General features: G+C 38.2%; 1 protein-coding gene across 1 annotated transcript; it reads right to left on the reverse strand.

Moving 5' to 3' along the window:
* Nucleotides 1-2,052: 2,052 nt before the first annotated feature.
* CTDNEP1 (CTD nuclear envelope phosphatase 1) lies at nucleotides 2,053-16,342 on the reverse strand. Its single transcript, XM_051208788.1, has 6 exons — nucleotides 16,081-16,342; nucleotides 15,976-16,042; nucleotides 13,225-13,415; nucleotides 11,462-11,578; nucleotides 6,607-6,718; nucleotides 2,053-4,483 (listed from the first exon to the last, which is right to left on the reverse strand). The coding sequence occupies exons 1-6, from the start codon at nucleotides 16,177-16,179 to the stop codon at nucleotides 4,332-4,334; spliced, it is 738 nt and encodes a 245-aa protein (XP_051073018.1). The 5' UTR covers nucleotides 16,180-16,342; the 3' UTR covers nucleotides 2,053-4,331.
* Between the last annotated feature and the right edge of the window lie 1,239 nt (nucleotides 16,343-17,581).

Below are 17,581 nucleotides of genomic sequence, written 5' to 3' on the forward strand. Positions count from 1 at the left end.
CGGCTAACGTGTTTCAAATAGGACGAAATATGAGTTCTGGATTTGACTGGTATATACATTATATCTATTTCATCAATACTTGTATGGTGTGGGCTACTGATGTCAATAGGTATTAGTAGTATGTATTATCAATCGAAAATGAAATACCTGAAGGCAGAAGGTTAAGAAGATCGAAGAAAAGAGAACAGGAACAGAGAATGACTGGTGTGGAAATGAAGGAACAATAAAGCCTGAGACAATTGATTGATATTTTGTAAATAAAGTATTTACTTTATAGTACTCAGATTTTACTAAGAGATACTGTAATTTTGTATTCAAATACATTCGATTGTCTCCACTTGTGTTCTCGTTCACTATAATACTAATAAAAATTCAAATATGCAATGGATGGGAAAACAACATGTATGATTGTAATACACAAAAGAAATAAGCAGACGTAAAATCTTTCATCTCAAGAGAAGTGATAGTAAGCAGTTTAAGTTTTGTAGTGCCTAGTATTGGGAGTTATTAACAACAATTCAGATAGTGAATGACTATATAAGGTAACATGGCAGTGATGATTTTCATAGTTTTTGTGTAGTCTCGGCATACTAACTTACTGAAGAATATGCTGCACGAAGTCAAACCTTGGCACCAGTACAACACATTGACCAAACGAAATCAAAATCTAACGGCATTATTATTGACTTTATTCAATATTATATTTTTGGTACAATATAGGATTCTCAGTACAAGATATTTCAACAAGTTTCGTTTACAAAAAAGGGGAAAAAATGAAAGGAACTGATAAGTGCATACATATATACATAAGTCAAGTAGATAAACTACTTGGAATTAAATGGAATGTTTTCTTTTAAAGAAGATTTGAATCTGTACAACTTTATATAATTAGAAACATGTTTAATAATATAATTTACTGACAGGTCAACTCTAACAACCTATTCGTCGCATAGTATATTTACTAGATAAGTTGTTTTAGAGCTTTTATACCTTTGCTTGAATGCATAGAATCTAAAGTACTGACGTCACGTTCTACCAGAGGATATACAAGGAGAAAGACATGGATGAAGTGGATGGTTAGAATCTGATAAGATAGCTAACTATCCACCTTAATGTTTCTGATAAACTCCTAACAAATGGAAATTAGTCATACTCAAATAATTCCAAATCTATAATGCTATGAAAAAATAAATATTAATCAATCATAAACAGTTTTATAAAATATCCTACACCCTTCTACCTGGAAAACAATACTGTACTACTCAAATTGCTTAAAATTGGGTATCACTATATGTATTGAAAACAAGTAGTGCAATATAGATTAGTCTGGTCGTCCCACCCAATCGACTGAATGACATATGATGCATGCACGCACATACACTAATTCCGCTTTGCATTTTCATGGGTAAAATTTGTTGATCAATAATTATTTAGAGCAGATACTATTTTCCATGTAAGTGAGATGAATAAGATATTCAAAGCGTATACAAAAACACAGGATACGATCAGTATAAAGCAATCATAAACCATACATTCCGGAGCCAAATAATGTAGTAATTAAGCATTGTTATTTAAATTTCGAATTTCACTAACGCTGACTAGAAGGGGAGGAGACCGACCAAACTCAATGATGAATATGAAGGGGAAAGTGTATAACCCAAAAAATTCTTACCTATAAAATTTTTAACATTTAGAGTAAGCTTAATAAAACCTATAGACTCATAGAATTACATAATGCTATTGAGCCATAGTGAACAGTAATGTATTTTGGAAATTAAATGTCATAAATATTGTTGATACAAACAAGACCAGTTTTAAGATCTCGTTTTATGCTTCTCAAAAATTAATTTGAACGTAGAAACTTTAGGTTAAACTAGTTATCTTATGGTTATGATAAGATTTTGCATTTTTCTTATACACGAAATCAACCAGAAATTGTAATAATCATAAATGTGTATAATTTATTTTTACTTGATGTTGGGATATTCAGGAAAATATCCGAAAAATTACCCTGTCATCAGTATTATTTTTCACCTTATAACAATTGGCGACGGGGATGAAGAAAAAAAACAACCCAAAGTCATTCTGTAATTGGACGACATCCAGTCTAATTATTCAACCAATCAGCATCCAGATTGTCGTCACTGTCCTTCAACGACATTGGTCATTATTCATACAGTAATTTTCATCACAGGTGCTGATTCGAAAAAATGACTCTCCCTTCCGATCGATTACAGCTGCTCTTTGAACGACATTTGGAGCTACTAGTCAAATTCCGCACGCAGCTGCTAAATCTTTCATGCTACTAAGACGCGACGGAGGTGGATGGATTGATATCTGAATTACACAGTGAGCTGGAAAATGACAACAGCCTTCATGAATCCTCGATGAACTGTACTTCAAACGAGACAGCAGTCATCCACGATGCGCCCAGTGGTCCAGTACTTTCCATTCCAGAAACATTCCCGGTAATGGAGTCAAACTCCATTATCCTCGAAACAGCATGTACAGACAGTGGCATATCCAGCTCACGAAAAGATCCCATTGTTTTGCCAGAAAATATGTCCCATACTTCAAATAATGGTCAGAAATCTAATACAATTTTGATAGATGCTGTTTATTTTAATGAAACATTATCCACTAATGGAATTTTGAAGAGATCTGATGGGAATGTTTCACAAGAATTAAACCCTAATGACCTCATATCTACTGTCGCTGATCCTCACCATCTAGTCAGTCCTAGTGGACTCTCTACTCAACGCGGGAAATATGCTTCAAATAGAGTCACATCAACTGTTCCTTGGGTAAATGAGGACCCAACATTATTTCGAGGGGGAGGATAGACGCGAGAAAAATTTAAAATCCGGACATCAACTCCGGATCTCCAAAAAAAGGTGTTGGGATATTCAGGAAAATATCCCAAAAATTACCCTGTCATCAGCATTATTTTTTACCTTATAACACTTGAACACATAAATACAAATGCGCAACACAAGTCACTCGATTTGTGTGGGCTGTGATACTGCTTGGGTGCCCAGATCGAAGCAGGTGGCTTTCCCAGGGGGTCACACCCCGAGACTTCAACCTAAAGGTCTAATACACAAGACAGTGGAGCAACGTAGGGAGATGCAGTCCTATGGTAACCGGTGACCAACAATTGGTTCATACACTATTTGTTCCTTCAGGATACTGGAGCCAGCCCATATGTACCATCAGTTTGGAATAAGGGTTTTCTAACCCCCTTAGGTGGATCCTCCATATCCACCAGCCCGGTCAAAGCGCCGAACATTTGCTTTTCGTTCTTTCAATTTTGTAAACAACGGTGATGCCGCGAGAAGGAAGTGAGTAGAACTTCTCTGACAGTGGTTGCATACACATGGCCATGTGAACGCGTCCTGAGAGGAAGAGCAGACTCTCCCCACCCTCGGTCGTACCAGGGCATTTGGGGGCGAGTATGTGTCGGAGGTGGGATTCGAACCCACGCCCACATCGTGAACCAGAACACCCAGAAGAACACTTGAGTCTAGCGCCTTAGACCGCTAGGCCACTCCAACGTATAGTTTAAATATGTCCACAAAAAGAAAGCTAATTTACAGTAAGAAATAAATTGTATATTTATTATTTACACACACAAGAAAGCTGGTAGAATTGGTTATTGAGGTAATAATTAGGTTTAAATAACTGTATTTATCATTAGAAGAAAAAGAAGGAAATAGAGACTGGAATCAGACATGAAGGGAATTCTAAAAATAACAACAGGTATAATACTGATAAGTATAAGAAACAAAGTATTCAAAATATAATACAATTTTAGCTCACAAGGACAATAGAATATGCTATTCTAGTAGTGTATCAACAAATCAATTGTACCTATTTCATATTAACTGAGGCGTACACAGAAAAAGTAGAGTATACATACTAATTTGAACAACACCTCCCTAAAGTTATTCATGGAATCAAACAACAGACGCAAAATAGAGTAGTACTGTGCAGACAATAGAGTGGACTGGAGACAAAAAGATTATAAAGCTTTAAAACATGAACAAAAACGTAGCAAACACAGAAAGATATTGAGAATAATAATCCAAAACACAGTACTGAGTCTATTAGATAAGGAGCCCTAATGAAATTAGAAAACATCATGTACACATTATATAGTCTGATAAAATTCTAAGTATAAAGATTAACGCACTAGAAAGGTTTAACTGAAATGAGAATTGTGAAGTTGAATATACAACTAAGTATTAATAATAATTAGAACCTATGAAATCTGGTCACACAAAAAGGTAATCAGGTATTTGGACAGAAGAACATGTATGCATGTATTAGTGTTAAGGTAGTATGGATTGGGGCCTGTGTAAATTACGACTTAGTACTGAACGTACATCGCTCACAAACCTAAGAGCATCCAGTACTGGTAGTAGACATAGAAGGGCTGTATCACGTGAATCGGAAAACCACGACCGAATCGGAATAGCATTATCTGTAGGCATTAAAATAAAGATGGACAAGCATCAAAATAAGAGATAAAAATAAATTTACTAAATCGATTCATTCACTAGGTATTTGAGTATAAGAATTAATGATACAACCCAGCTACCCAAACAGAAGTGGGTAGAGCGGGGTACGAACTTGAGACTTAGTTAATGGAAGCCGAGCCATTTGACTACTACTACACGACAAAAAGAGACAATTACTAGTAAAAGTCCAATAACTCTAAACAAATAAATAAACGAAAAGAATATTGATAAAACAGATGAGTTGTGGCTAGGAGTTGGATCCAGAACCCACATTTCGTCCTGTTTGGGACTCATCAGATGGATGGACAGCATTTTATCGTTGATATTCACACTGGGATTTTATTACTAACAACAGTTAATCTAAAATGAATAACTTGTGTCATCATGTTTATATCGAGGCAATCCATACATGATGCACATACACTAACAAATACTGATCAAAACCCAGTCCTGAATATCAACAAGATAATTCAAACTATTCCTAATAATGATATAAGCATATTAATATTTCTCAACTGAAAGACAAACAAAGCAGTACAAATATCAATTTTAGAAGAACGTATAGGTGTTAACAATGATATGTAACCAACCGTTATCATAACGTAGATTGAAGCTATAGTGGCACACTTACTTTTGCCAACGAAATAACTTTATCCCTATATCCAAACAACACACCCTGAAGTTATTTATCAAATGACCGTATCAAATAAAGTGTTTGTAATAACACTCCCTTAATTCACTTCTGAGATTGACGGCACAGCGATAGGTGACAACTAAATATACTTGTAAAGCTGAGTAAAAGACTTCAAAAGATATTTTAACTGATTTACCGTCGTAGAAACTCTGGTCAAAATATGTTGAGCATGTTTAACAGCTGAACATTAATATACTCGATGATACAAGTGTTTAGAGAAAGTTTCAACTAATAAGGTGGTACAGTACATAGGAACTAAAGAACCATTTTCAAGCTTTTTCTACAAAGATGGATATATTTCTGTCGAGGAAGAGAGACTTGATCATTTGAAAATATCTGGTATGTTTTAATGAAATTATTGAAGTTTACGTGTGATTAGCAGTTTGTACTTACATTTCCAACAGTAGAAACCTAGGAGTATATATTTAGTTATAATTAGACCTTTGTCGCATCCATTTTAAAAAGGGTAGGGATCTGATTTAAATTGTATGGAATATTTACTTTCGTCATACAGTGTAGATCTGTGAGAAACGCGTGGAAGACTACCAGCGACAAACAGCGAGTATTTCATTTAAATGTTGTGTACATTCATTACAAGTCCGCCTGGAGCCCCTCCGAGGGCTACTGCCGGCCCCAAGCCCGGGTAAAAGAGGAAGGTTGGGCATGGGGTTAGCGACCCCATCCCGTAGAAAACTAACTCGCTAAAAAAACGCTAACCCTTCACAAGGTGGTTGATAACACTCATGCAGTGATTGTTATTTGATATAAGAGTCGCTTTACTTTTGTTGGACAGAACTGTCTTCTGATACTGGATACAAATGAAAGTGTCGTTGAGTCAATCGTCAACATACTGAAAGTTCTTTGAATAAACACAATGTGGGAGTGGGGGCTTGATAACATCATTTTCATCCGTTTGTGATAACATACTCATTACATATATTGCGCTTAGCTTGCCATCAGCGACAGTGCGTATAGTAATTATTTCGCATTACTGAAGTTTATAACACTAACATGATAATGTATATGCATTGATTACTTGCGATTAGTCGTTGAATAGAATCAGAAGAACCTTACTTCTAGAAGGTTGTATCACGGTGCAACAAGTTATATCTTTTCCTAGTAAAAATTAGGGTGAAATACATCAATATAAGCAATCTTTGTTATCACTGTCCCATTGTTAATAGATGGACGAAACTCAACTACAGGTTATTTAACCAACTCTTCGTATGTCGAAAATAAAAATTGTCTGACACGGACATGAGATCAGATTGCAAAAATTATCAAACAAACGTTTAAAAAACGATTCAAATTTGAAAGAACCTTAAATTTCCTTCGAAAACAAGCTAGACAATAGATGAAGTTGAAATATAGTAATAAATTACACAAAATTACCAGGATATGATCGATAGGCCCCTGGAGAATTGTCTAATATAAATACAGAAGCCATATCAGAGGTAATTAGGGAAAGATTCTTTGAATAGCTGCCATTATCATATGTACAATGCTAAAACAGTAGATAAACAAAAAAAACACCAAATAAGCGCTTTCTTAAGGTGCCAAGACATTCAACAACATAGAAATGAGAGATTCAATTAGTTATAATCAACCGAGGACCTGGCATAAACGTGCTAAGGTCCAAATCACTAAACCACAAAAGTTATCAAACGATTTACATTTATTAACACCGAAACATTATGGCTTTCAGTCTTACATCTAACTTAAAGATAGACATATGATCCTAGAGTAACTTATGAAACCGGATGACCCGAAATATTACATTTTTTGTCTTAATTGGAGTCTAAAATGCTTAGTGTAAACTTTTTATGTACCGAACCTAGACAATTCTTGAATGGTTGGTTTAATTTCATTCAATGGTAAAATGACACGTAGAAGCTCTGGTTTTTCTAGTAACATTGGGTTCTCATTAAATTGTTCTACAGTGCAGAAAACCTCTATGAGAAATATAGACATTTATTATCAGCAATTTAGATTCACAAATGACCTGAGAACTGGCAAGTACAGCAAATTGGTTGTTTTCTATTTAACTGGTACCTTTTTATTTTTATTTCTCATTAAACACAACTGAAGAAAATAAGTCCTCAGATATCGTATAGAATGGACTACGAAAGAAAGGTATTATGTTAGGGTGGTTAATTTATGTTAAAACTTTTATACTGGTTGAGTACAGGTCAAGTAAACACACACCAATTAACTTATTTGAGATGGATAGAAGAGTAACATAGACATAATCATAACGTGCCTACCAGATTCACACAAAATTAGATAACTCATACTCTCTAAGGTTGTTACTTTCATTTAGATTATAGCTATTTAAACTTAAACCCAGCATTCCAAGGCGCTAAACATTTCTAGTTGGCAACATAAGCCTATGTCGTTGGTTGTTCTTCAATTGTTTTTTTTAGAGTTCTTTGTTCAAAAACGAGGTGACTGGACAATAAATACAAGACGATTGTAACCCATTATAATCTTGTTTTGTAATCGACTATTGTGGGATGGGAAAGTCTAAGACAAAAAAGTGGTTTTGTTGATTGGGTTGGTGATGAGCACGAATGATCATCTTAAGAAAAATGGAAATCAGGAATACTACGTGGCAACAATTTAATCTAACATACATGCAGAATATTGTGTATTAGAATATAAGCGATATGTAGGGGAATGATGGTACTTGGCTGATTTCAACTCCACATGTGATCACACTTCACGCAAACTCTTCAGAGTTCGAAATGAGGGATACTATCCTAGAAATCATATGGGATCAATCCTAATAATCTTTAGAACTGAGTTTTCATAGAAGTATAGATCCTCCACTGAGGAATAATTCGCCAAATAGATCAATATTTGCAACTTATATATCTATTTGTAACTCCGCCTGCAGTCCCTCCGGGGGCTACTACCGGCCCCAAGCCCGGGTAAAGGAGGAGGGTTGGGCATGGGGTTAGCGTCCCCATCTCGTAGAAAACTAACTCGCTAAAAAACGCTAACCAGAAAAAATTATTCAAACCTTTTAAACTCTACCCTGGGAATCAGAAGGTCTTCATTTAGAACTATGACGCTTCATGATGAAAGCCGAATTCCTTCAGAAGTTACGAGGCCGATGCCCCTTCCGACAACCAGAGCAACCATTTATTTAGGTACATGGAATGTTCGTACAATGTGAGACACCGGGAGAGTCTTCCAAATTGCTGCAGAAATGAGAAGATACAACCTAGAGGTACTTGGGATCAGTGAAACACATTGGACACAAGTTGGACAACAACGACTAACTACAGGAGAGCTCCTGTTGTACTCCGGCCATGAAGAAGAAAATGCACCACATACACAAGGAGTTGCATTGATGCTGTCCAAACGAGCACAAAACGCACTTATAGGATGGGAATCTCATGGACCAAGGATCATAAAAGCCTCCTTGAAAACAAAGAAAGAAGGCATTTCAATGAACATCATTCAATGCTATGCTCCTACCAACGACTACGATGAAGACGCTAAAGATCAATTCTACGATAAGCTGCAGTCAATCATCGAGAAGTGCCCAACAAAGGACTTGACCATTCTGATGGGAGATTTCAATGCCAAGGCTGGAACGGACAACACTGGATATGAAGACATCATGGGACGACACGGACTGGGAGGAAGGAACGAAAATGGTGAGAGATTTGCAAACCTATGTGCCTTCAATAAACTGGTCATAGGCGGCACCATATTCCCACAGAAACGCATACACAAAACCACATGGACTTCACCGGATCACACTACGCAGAACAAAATCGACCATATCTGCATCAACAAAAAGTTCAGGAGGATGATGGAAGACGTGAGAACCAAGAGAGGAGCTGATATAGCATCAGATCATCACTTACTAGTCGTCAATATGAAATTGAAACTCAAGAAGCACTGGACAATGGGGCGGACAATATCACAAAAGTTCAATACGGCCTTTCTTCAGGATACTGACAAACTCAACAAATTCAAGATAGTCCTCAGCAATAAGTTACAAGCCTTTCATGATCTACTCAATGGAGAAGGAACTACTATGGAGAGCAACTGGAAGGGGATCAAAGAGGCAATCACTTCAACATGTCATGAGGTCCTGGGTCACAAGAAGCACCATCACAAGGAATGGATCACTGTTGATACACTGGATAAGATTCAAGAAAGGAGGAACAAGAAAACAGCAATCAATACCAGCCGAACAAGAGCAGAAAAAGCTAAGACACAAGCTGAATATACAGAAGTAAACAAGCAAGTGAAGAGGAGCATCAGAACCGACAGACGTAAATATGTGGAAGATCTAACAACGACGGAGGAAAAGGCTGCAAGAGAAGGAAACATGAGACAACTGTATGACATAACAAAGAAACTCTCTGGAAATCGCCGCAAACCAGAACGACCAGTGAAAAGCAAGGAATGCGAGGTAATCAGCAACATCGAAGAGCAACAAAATAGGTGGAAAGAACACTTCAAAGAACTCTTGAATCGACCAGCTCCACTGAACCCACCCAACATCGAAGCAGCACCCACGGACCTCCCAGTCGATGTTGGCCCACCAACAATTGAAGAGATAAGCATGGCCATCAGGCAAATCAAGAGTGGAAAGGCACTAGGACCAGACAACATTCCAGCAGAGGCACTAAAAGCAGACGTAGCGGCAACTGCAAGGATACTCCACATTCTCTTCAATAAGATTTGGGATGAGGAATAAGTACCAAAAGACTGGAAAGAAGGACTTCTGATCAAAATACCAAAGAAAGGAGATCTCAGCAACTGTGATAACTACAGGGGCATCACTCTTCTCTCAATACCGGGAAAAGTCTTCAACAGGGTATTGTTAAACAGGATGAAGGACTGCGTAGACGCCCAACTTCGTGACCAACAGGCTGGATTCCGTAAGGATAGATCGTGTACAGACCAAATCGCAACTCTATGGATCATTGTGGAACAATCAATTGAATGGAATTCATCACTCTACATCAACTTCATTGACTACGAAAAAGCATTTGACAGCGTGGACAGAACAACACTATGGAAACTTCTTCGACACTACGGCGTACCTCAGAGGATAGTCAATATCATACATAATTCATATGATGTATTAAACTGCAAAATCGTGCATGGAGGACAATTGACAATTTCGTTCGAGGTAAAGACCGGTGTCAGGCAAGGTTGCTTGCTCTCACCCTTCTTCTTCCTCCCGGTGATCGACTGGATCATGAAGACGTCAACATCTGGGGGGAAGAATGGGATACAGTGAACATCTAGGATGCAGCTGGACGATCTAGACTTCTCAGATGATCTGGCCCTTCTATCCCAAACGCAACAACAAATGCAGGAGAAGACGACCAGTGTAGCAGCAGCCTCAGCAGCAGTAGGTCTCAACATACACAAAGGGAAAAGCGAAATTCTCCGATACAACACAACATGCAACAACCGAGTCACACTTGACAGAGAAGATTTAGAAGATGTAAAAACCTTTACATATTTGGGCAGCATCATTGATGAACAGGGTGGATCTGATGCAGATGTGAAGGCGCGGATCGGCAAAGCAAGAGCAGCATATTTACAACTTAGAGACATCTGGGACTCAAAGCAACTGTCAGCCAACACCAAGGTCAGTATTTTCAATACAAATGCCAAGACAGTTCTACTGTATGGGGCGGAAACCTGGAGAACTACGAAAGCCATCATCCAGAAAATACAGGTGCTTATTAACAATTGTCTACGCAAAATACTTCAGATCCATTGGCCGGACACTATTAGCAACAACCTACTGTGGGAAAGAACAAACCAGATCCCAGCGCAGGAAGAAATCAGGAGGAAACGATGGAAATGGATAGGACACATATTGAGGAAAGCACCCAACTGCGTCACAAGGCTTGCCCTCACATAGAATCCTCAAGGCCAGAGGAAAAGAGGAAGACCAAAGAACACACTACGCCGGGAAATGGAAATAGAAATGAGAAAAATGAACAAGAATTGGGTGGAACTAGAAAAGAAGGCCCAGGACAGAGTGGGTTGGAGAATGCTGGTCTGCGGCCTATGCTCCATTAGGAGTAAGTAAGTAATATATCTATTTGTACAATGTTGTTGATTTATAGATCCTGAAAGAGGAATGGATCACACATCTTTTGATGGATATCAAGAAGAATAGATTTTATTTTAAATTTTACACTAATTGTATTACCGAACAAGCAATTATGGACGTAACGCTGAAATGGAAATAATAACCGACCTGTCTGTAAAATCGTCTCTGAAGAATATGGCGTCCATTGTCGAGCAACTCAGTTACTCCTGCTCCGTAAATTTCAAGACTAGCTGTATATATTACAAGTTCGTACCACTGGCTTATCTAAAGAGAATCATCAAAATTAGAACAGGCTATTAAATTCAGAATTCGTAAATATTACTTAAGTTTTAGTGGGGGGTAAGAATTTTCATAATAATGTAATCAATAAATTATGCGGCAAGTAATACAACGACAAATCAATTGGAATTTAATCAGTTACATACCTAGACTTTTTACGATATAAGTTGAAGTGGTCGAAGTCAGGAGGAAATACACTGGGAACCTTTAAATTATCCATTGACAAAATCGGTGACCACAAAAAATCCCTTAGAGTCATTACAATCAAAAGGTTTGTGAACTATCTGCCTTGTGGACTAAACATCTAGGCCAAAGGCTCGGGGAGTGGCCTCCTAAGGAAACCACTTGCTTCAGTCTAAGAACCCGAGCAGTATCACGACCCTCACACAAATTAATGATAACTACTGCTGGCCTCATTGTTACTATGTGGAGCATATGTATTTGGTGCCCCTTATACCCATGTTTATGTGATCAAATAATAAATAAAATAAATACAAAGCGAAGTAAGATCTGAAGCAGAAAAGAACCTGCATGGACAAATATCTTAGTTAGGTGGGGACAAAGAAGACTTTAGGCTCAAAATCCGTGTTATATAGAATTCCGAGGATAATCTTGATCTTAATTTCACGTTTTGTGATCAATTGACCTACCTAAAGCTTACGAAGTTATCAGTTTCGCCACACGCAGATAGCATGAAGACATGGAAAGTAAAACGAAATGCAGGGAATATTATAAGGTTTCAAACAGACCGATAATTAGTGAATGCTAATAAGTCCTGTCAAGAGCATTATGATCCCTACTAGTCAGTGATGTGGGGATAATTACATAATTATTCACCGTCGATCAAAAACCCACAATGGACCATAAAACACTTCAAAACAACTGGATTGTAAGTGGTTCTACAGTCGCACTCTTAGGATACGTTGGGCAGGATACATGCCGTTTGATAATTTATGTCAAAGTGTTTACGATACTGAGTACAGTAACCGTTTGTCTAAAGCTCAAATGTCGTAAATATAGAGGTAATTCTTTTCTGAAGTTTTAAGCAAACTTGACGGGAACTGTCTTCAGAATTTTCAGGTTTTCGGGTGGTACTTTATTCAGAAGGATCCGAGGTGGACTAATCACAGTTTTTGGATTACTTATTAACCACATCGGTATTATCATAACCTTGCCTACTTGTCTACCAATATCAAAAACATATAAGGATGCCAAAAGTCGTAAGCACAGGACTAAAGGACCGCTGGCTACTTAATGAGTCCCCTAATAATTAAAATACCCCATTTTCAGAAGTGACAGCAGCTCCATCCCCAAACTTATCTAGGAGAACAGATCAAGTGAGACCTATGTTGTCAGGACTAACATAAACATCTTAGTCGTCTAACCTTAATAACACGACTTAGTATACACATATAGCAGGAAAAAGTTTGAGCATTAGTATCATAAATCACAGTATGACTCATAGAATTGTAATACCTTTAAGGATACTTAAACTAGGTATTTGGAAACTGATATAGACCTATTTACATGCATTTAGCTGATAAGTGAAGAAAATATACGTTAATTAGGATATAAGTGCGTTACTTTGAAGCCTTTGAGAAAAACACAAAATCTGATATTAAAAAACTTACCACATTGAGGAAAAAATCAACATGCGGTCGTTTATGAACGGAGAAGCGAACAGGATGATGGTCAATAAAAACTTTGAGAACGAAATCTGGAGGTGTTCCTGGTCTGACCGTTGGCCGCATTATCCCATCGTGTACTGAATGAATCAGTGTCTCATCCAAATCTAGTACCATAACTTTTCGTCTTAATGTACCTGAAGGAAAGAAATAAAGTTAGAATTTTTTTACGTCCGAAATTATAAAACATTTTAATCGGTAATTTTACTTTTTGTCATTAACAACATACAGGGATCATCTTAAATATTCAGAAAATGATATAAGATGTAAGTCATTCATCGAGCTTTTAATCACACTACGTGTAAACTAATGACGACACCATGCTGACCAGACTGAAGTCGATGTAGCAGGACCCATACCTGTAACATGATGGTTGAAAATGAGATACCGACCATTAAGCCACCACTCTATATTTTAATGGAATTAATGTACTATTTATTAGTGAACGATTTCTGATATCACATGGTAAGGTGGTATCTACAGACACATAAACATTGGTACAAGAAGGCACCAAACAGATATGCGGTACAAATAATTCGATATGTGTGACGGCTGGGATACTGCCAAGGTGCTTGAACCGAAACAGGTGGTTTTCTCAGTAGGTCACACTCCGAAACTTCAACCTAAAGGTCTAATACACAAGACAGTGGAGCAACGTAAGGAGATGCAGTCCTATGGTAACCAGTGACCAACAATTGGTTCATACACTATTTGTTCCTTCAGGATACTGGAGCCAGCCCATATGTACCATCAGTTTGGAATAAGGGTTTTCTAACTCCCTTAGGTGGATCCTCCATATCCACCAGCCCGGTCAAAGCGCCAGACATTCGCTTTTCGTTCTCTCCATTTCGTAAACAACGGTGATGCCGCGAGAAGGAAGTGAGTAGAACTTCTTTGACAGTGGTTGTATACATGTGGCCATGTGAGAGCATCCTGAGAGGAAGAGCTGAATCTTCCCACTAATGGCGGATCAGAGGCGCCCCATGCCTAATTCACACACGAAGATCCAGTCAGGGATTGAAGAGGGGGGTTGATTATGAATACAGTGGTCTTGAGTGCTGTTAGAGGTATGAGGGCGGTTATCACTTCCCGGTCGCCCACATCGTGGAAGGGTTCTTCTGGAGGTACCTGAAAAGAATATTGGACTAGAAGTGGTCTTAGTGACCTGAGAGCGTGACCGCAGTGCCCAAGGAACAACTGCTTGAGGTCGGTCACACACGACCTTTTTATGAGTAACTTTTGTGTTAGCTCCGTACCTGTTGAGACCTTACCGCCGGAGACGGATATCCGTGGGATAAGGCGAGGTGTGCATTTCTAGGGTCGACCCTTTCTAACGACACCCCTCTTTTTGGAAAGGCAGCATCGCTGTTATGCTGATTGTCTGAAGGAAACACCTTACTGCTGTCACACCTCTGTATAGTCAGCAGTACGACTCCGGACCTTGGGTTTGTTGCTTTCCGTCTTGCCGCTCTTCAACCGACCTGTCTGACATGGTTAAACCTTGAGGAACGGTTGTTCCAGCCAGTATAGCTCGGTTGCTTCATCACGATAGGCAAGCCCAACCACCACGTCAAGGTAGCAACAACGGTCGGAACAGACGCAGATTGGGTGCTTTCGATGTTAAAGTGACATTTACACAACATCGAAATAAAAAGACCTTAACAAACTTGCTGTTTGAATTAATGGTCTTAAAGGGATGAAACACCTATAAACTCATTGTTCACCTAGTGATATTACGAATGGTGAAAATAATGGATTATCCAGAAAACTAGAAGGGGTTTATCGCTCACTAAAGCGCGCCATCTCCATACTTTACCAGTGAGTTAGCAAATCAAAGCAACCCGAGAATTCAGGTGTAAACATTTCTTGAGAACCTGTTTCTTCAGGTGAATAAGATTTTTAGAGGCTACCGAGAAGAGGTGGTTTAGTGGTCAGTGAATATGAGCAAAGTCAACCTACTTAAATTCCGACAACATCGATCACTATTAATTGCTATACGTGCAGCGTCGTCTATTATGCTATTACTACTGCTTTAACATCTTAACATTGAAGCACGTGTAGAACGAGATGAAACATGACAGCACCAGTAAGCAGATGGAACCTGATCACTGACTAAAGCATTATGAACTCAGGTTTTAGCCGCACTTAACACTACTCGGAAACCCAGACCGATACATGTGAGAAAAAACTTACGGGAAGAGCAGGACTTCATACACTAAGCCATAACTATATAACTTTACACATATACTATGAAAATTCCTATTCGAAGCGCAAATGCAGGTTCAGTTTTCTATAGTCTATCCTGAAAGGGCGTTCCAGTTATTGACCCCGGAGACTCGGCTTACTTGGTCGTCATTTCCGAAAATTTATATGATTGCTATGATGACCAGTCTTACATATAGAGATTTTTCCAGTCCTAATGTAAGCTTAGGAGAAATAACCAATGCTCTAATCAATAATGGTAGTTTGTGATAAAGAACTTTACTTTTCGAACACGAAGAAAAGCATTAAAACTCTTAGAGAAACATACAGTGTTCCCCTTAGTGGAATTTTCTCAAGTTCATTTGCACCAGATCACTTCACGTTGTGTAAAGTAATCTGAAAATCTCAAGTGTCCATGATACTTTTTAATAATACAGACTACTACAACACAATACAAAACCCGAGGTATTGAACAGAAAACTTTCATAAACTTACACAACCGGTACTTAGATAAGGGAGATAAAGGAACAATATCATATTTCACACTTTGGTATTTTAATGCCTGTAAATAGGTCAGTCTGTGTAAATGAGAAATCATACTGTTTTTAAGTGCCTTCTGAATATCAGGCAAATCATGCTCCACAAACTAGCTATCAAGAGTTTGAGGTATCCCTTGTAGAACACAGCATACGTTCTCATGTTTATGCATGAAAACGTTTCAAATCACCCGGCTAATAGGGGAGACAACAAACAAATATACCAGAGAAATCAAGTGAATTTGAAGTTGAGATTAGTAACAAGACAACTCTGGGACCATCAGGAGAATTCTAAATCCTTAGTTTCAATGAATACGGGTCTGAACTGACGTTTTAACTCAACCAACATCACGATGCAGAGCACACGTTACTGAACGCCAGGACTCATTGAACCCACTGCATGATGAGGCCTAAGAACGACTCTGATAGGTTCCACATTACAACCTTGAATATAAGCGAAGCCCAATGTCGTCATCACTGACCGAATGGAGATCTCATATTTGTAAAACGAGCAATTCTTCATCCATCTTACAGTAGCGCCACTAACCGCGACACGGTAGTTTAATTACAACCTTTATTGGACAATAAGAATCGTGAGACTTCCATAGTCTCTGAAGATTGACAAACGTCAACACATTCTGAAAGACATCACCTTCAAAAGAACCTGAAAAATCGCTTTTCAAGAACTAGTTCTGTCAACTTTCTAAACTTTTCACTTATTTTTTTGTGCGTTACAACATCGTGTTGGATTTGTAATTTTTGTGGCTCTCCTAAAAAAGCTGCGTTATACCTATACGTACGTATTTATGTTTTCTTCCTGTAGATTTAATGAACCGCGAACATGACGGTAAAATCCTAATCGTTTTTGTCACACACTCATTTCATTTTTATTTATTTTTCCGGCCGACTCGAAAGAACGATAATAAGGGAGGAAAAAGGCAGTGATTTTGCGCCATATATTTGTATCTTGATCTTTTTATACAATTCCAAGGGGCGAATCCGTATTTCATGAGGGTGAAATTTTGGCGTGCTATGGTCCATTTCTCCTAACTGAGCGCAGTTGCAAGTAACTTCATATACTCAGTTTTCAACTATCAATTCACACCCGGTGCTGATCTTTCTTGTCTTCACGAGTATTATAAGTTGGTAGCAAACGTTTAAGCATATACCCTTATTCCCTGTGAAATCTAGAACTATCCCACAATCTTACAAATGACCACCCGAATAGTCTAATACTATTTCCAAACCATGAGTCAATTAAAGCTGGGCCACCATACAAAGGCTGGAAGCAGTGGACGGTAGGACAAATTTGTGGATTAACTGAAGTTAGACATTAACACTGTTGGATGCCTGCCCAGTGGTCTACAGATTAAGCGTTTGCGCGCGAGAGCGAAGGTTCAGGGTTTGGATCTTACAAGGCGGGGTCGTGGATGAGCACTGCTTAGGGGTCTCATACTAGAAAGAGACGGTAGTAAAGTGCTTCCAGATTTTCTGTGGTGGTCTTGCTTTAATTAACTCAATAATACATGTGATAGTTTCGAGCATGTTAAAAAGGAATAACTAGG

Source organism: Schistosoma haematobium, chromosome 1, assembly GCF_000699445.3.
Source record: "Schistosoma haematobium chromosome 1, whole genome shotgun sequence".
In the NCBI taxonomy this organism is placed as follows: Eukaryota; Metazoa; Platyhelminthes; class Trematoda; order Strigeidida; family Schistosomatidae; genus Schistosoma; species Schistosoma haematobium.

Excerpts from the sequence above, each read along its gene's own strand:
- CTDNEP1 (XM_051208788.1), bottom strand. The coding sequence starts at position 16,179 with ATGAGAACGTATGCTGTGTTCTACAAGGGATACCTCAAACTCTTGATA. Across the intron at positions 11,579-13,224 it reads TTGATTTTTTCCTCAATGTG|ATAAGCCAGTGGTACGAACT; the intron begins GTAAGTTTTTTA and ends GATTCTCTTTAG. Across the intron at positions 6,719-11,461 it reads AGAGACGATTTTACAGACAG|CATTGTACATATGATAATGG; the intron begins GTCGGTTATTAT and ends CTACTGTTTTAG.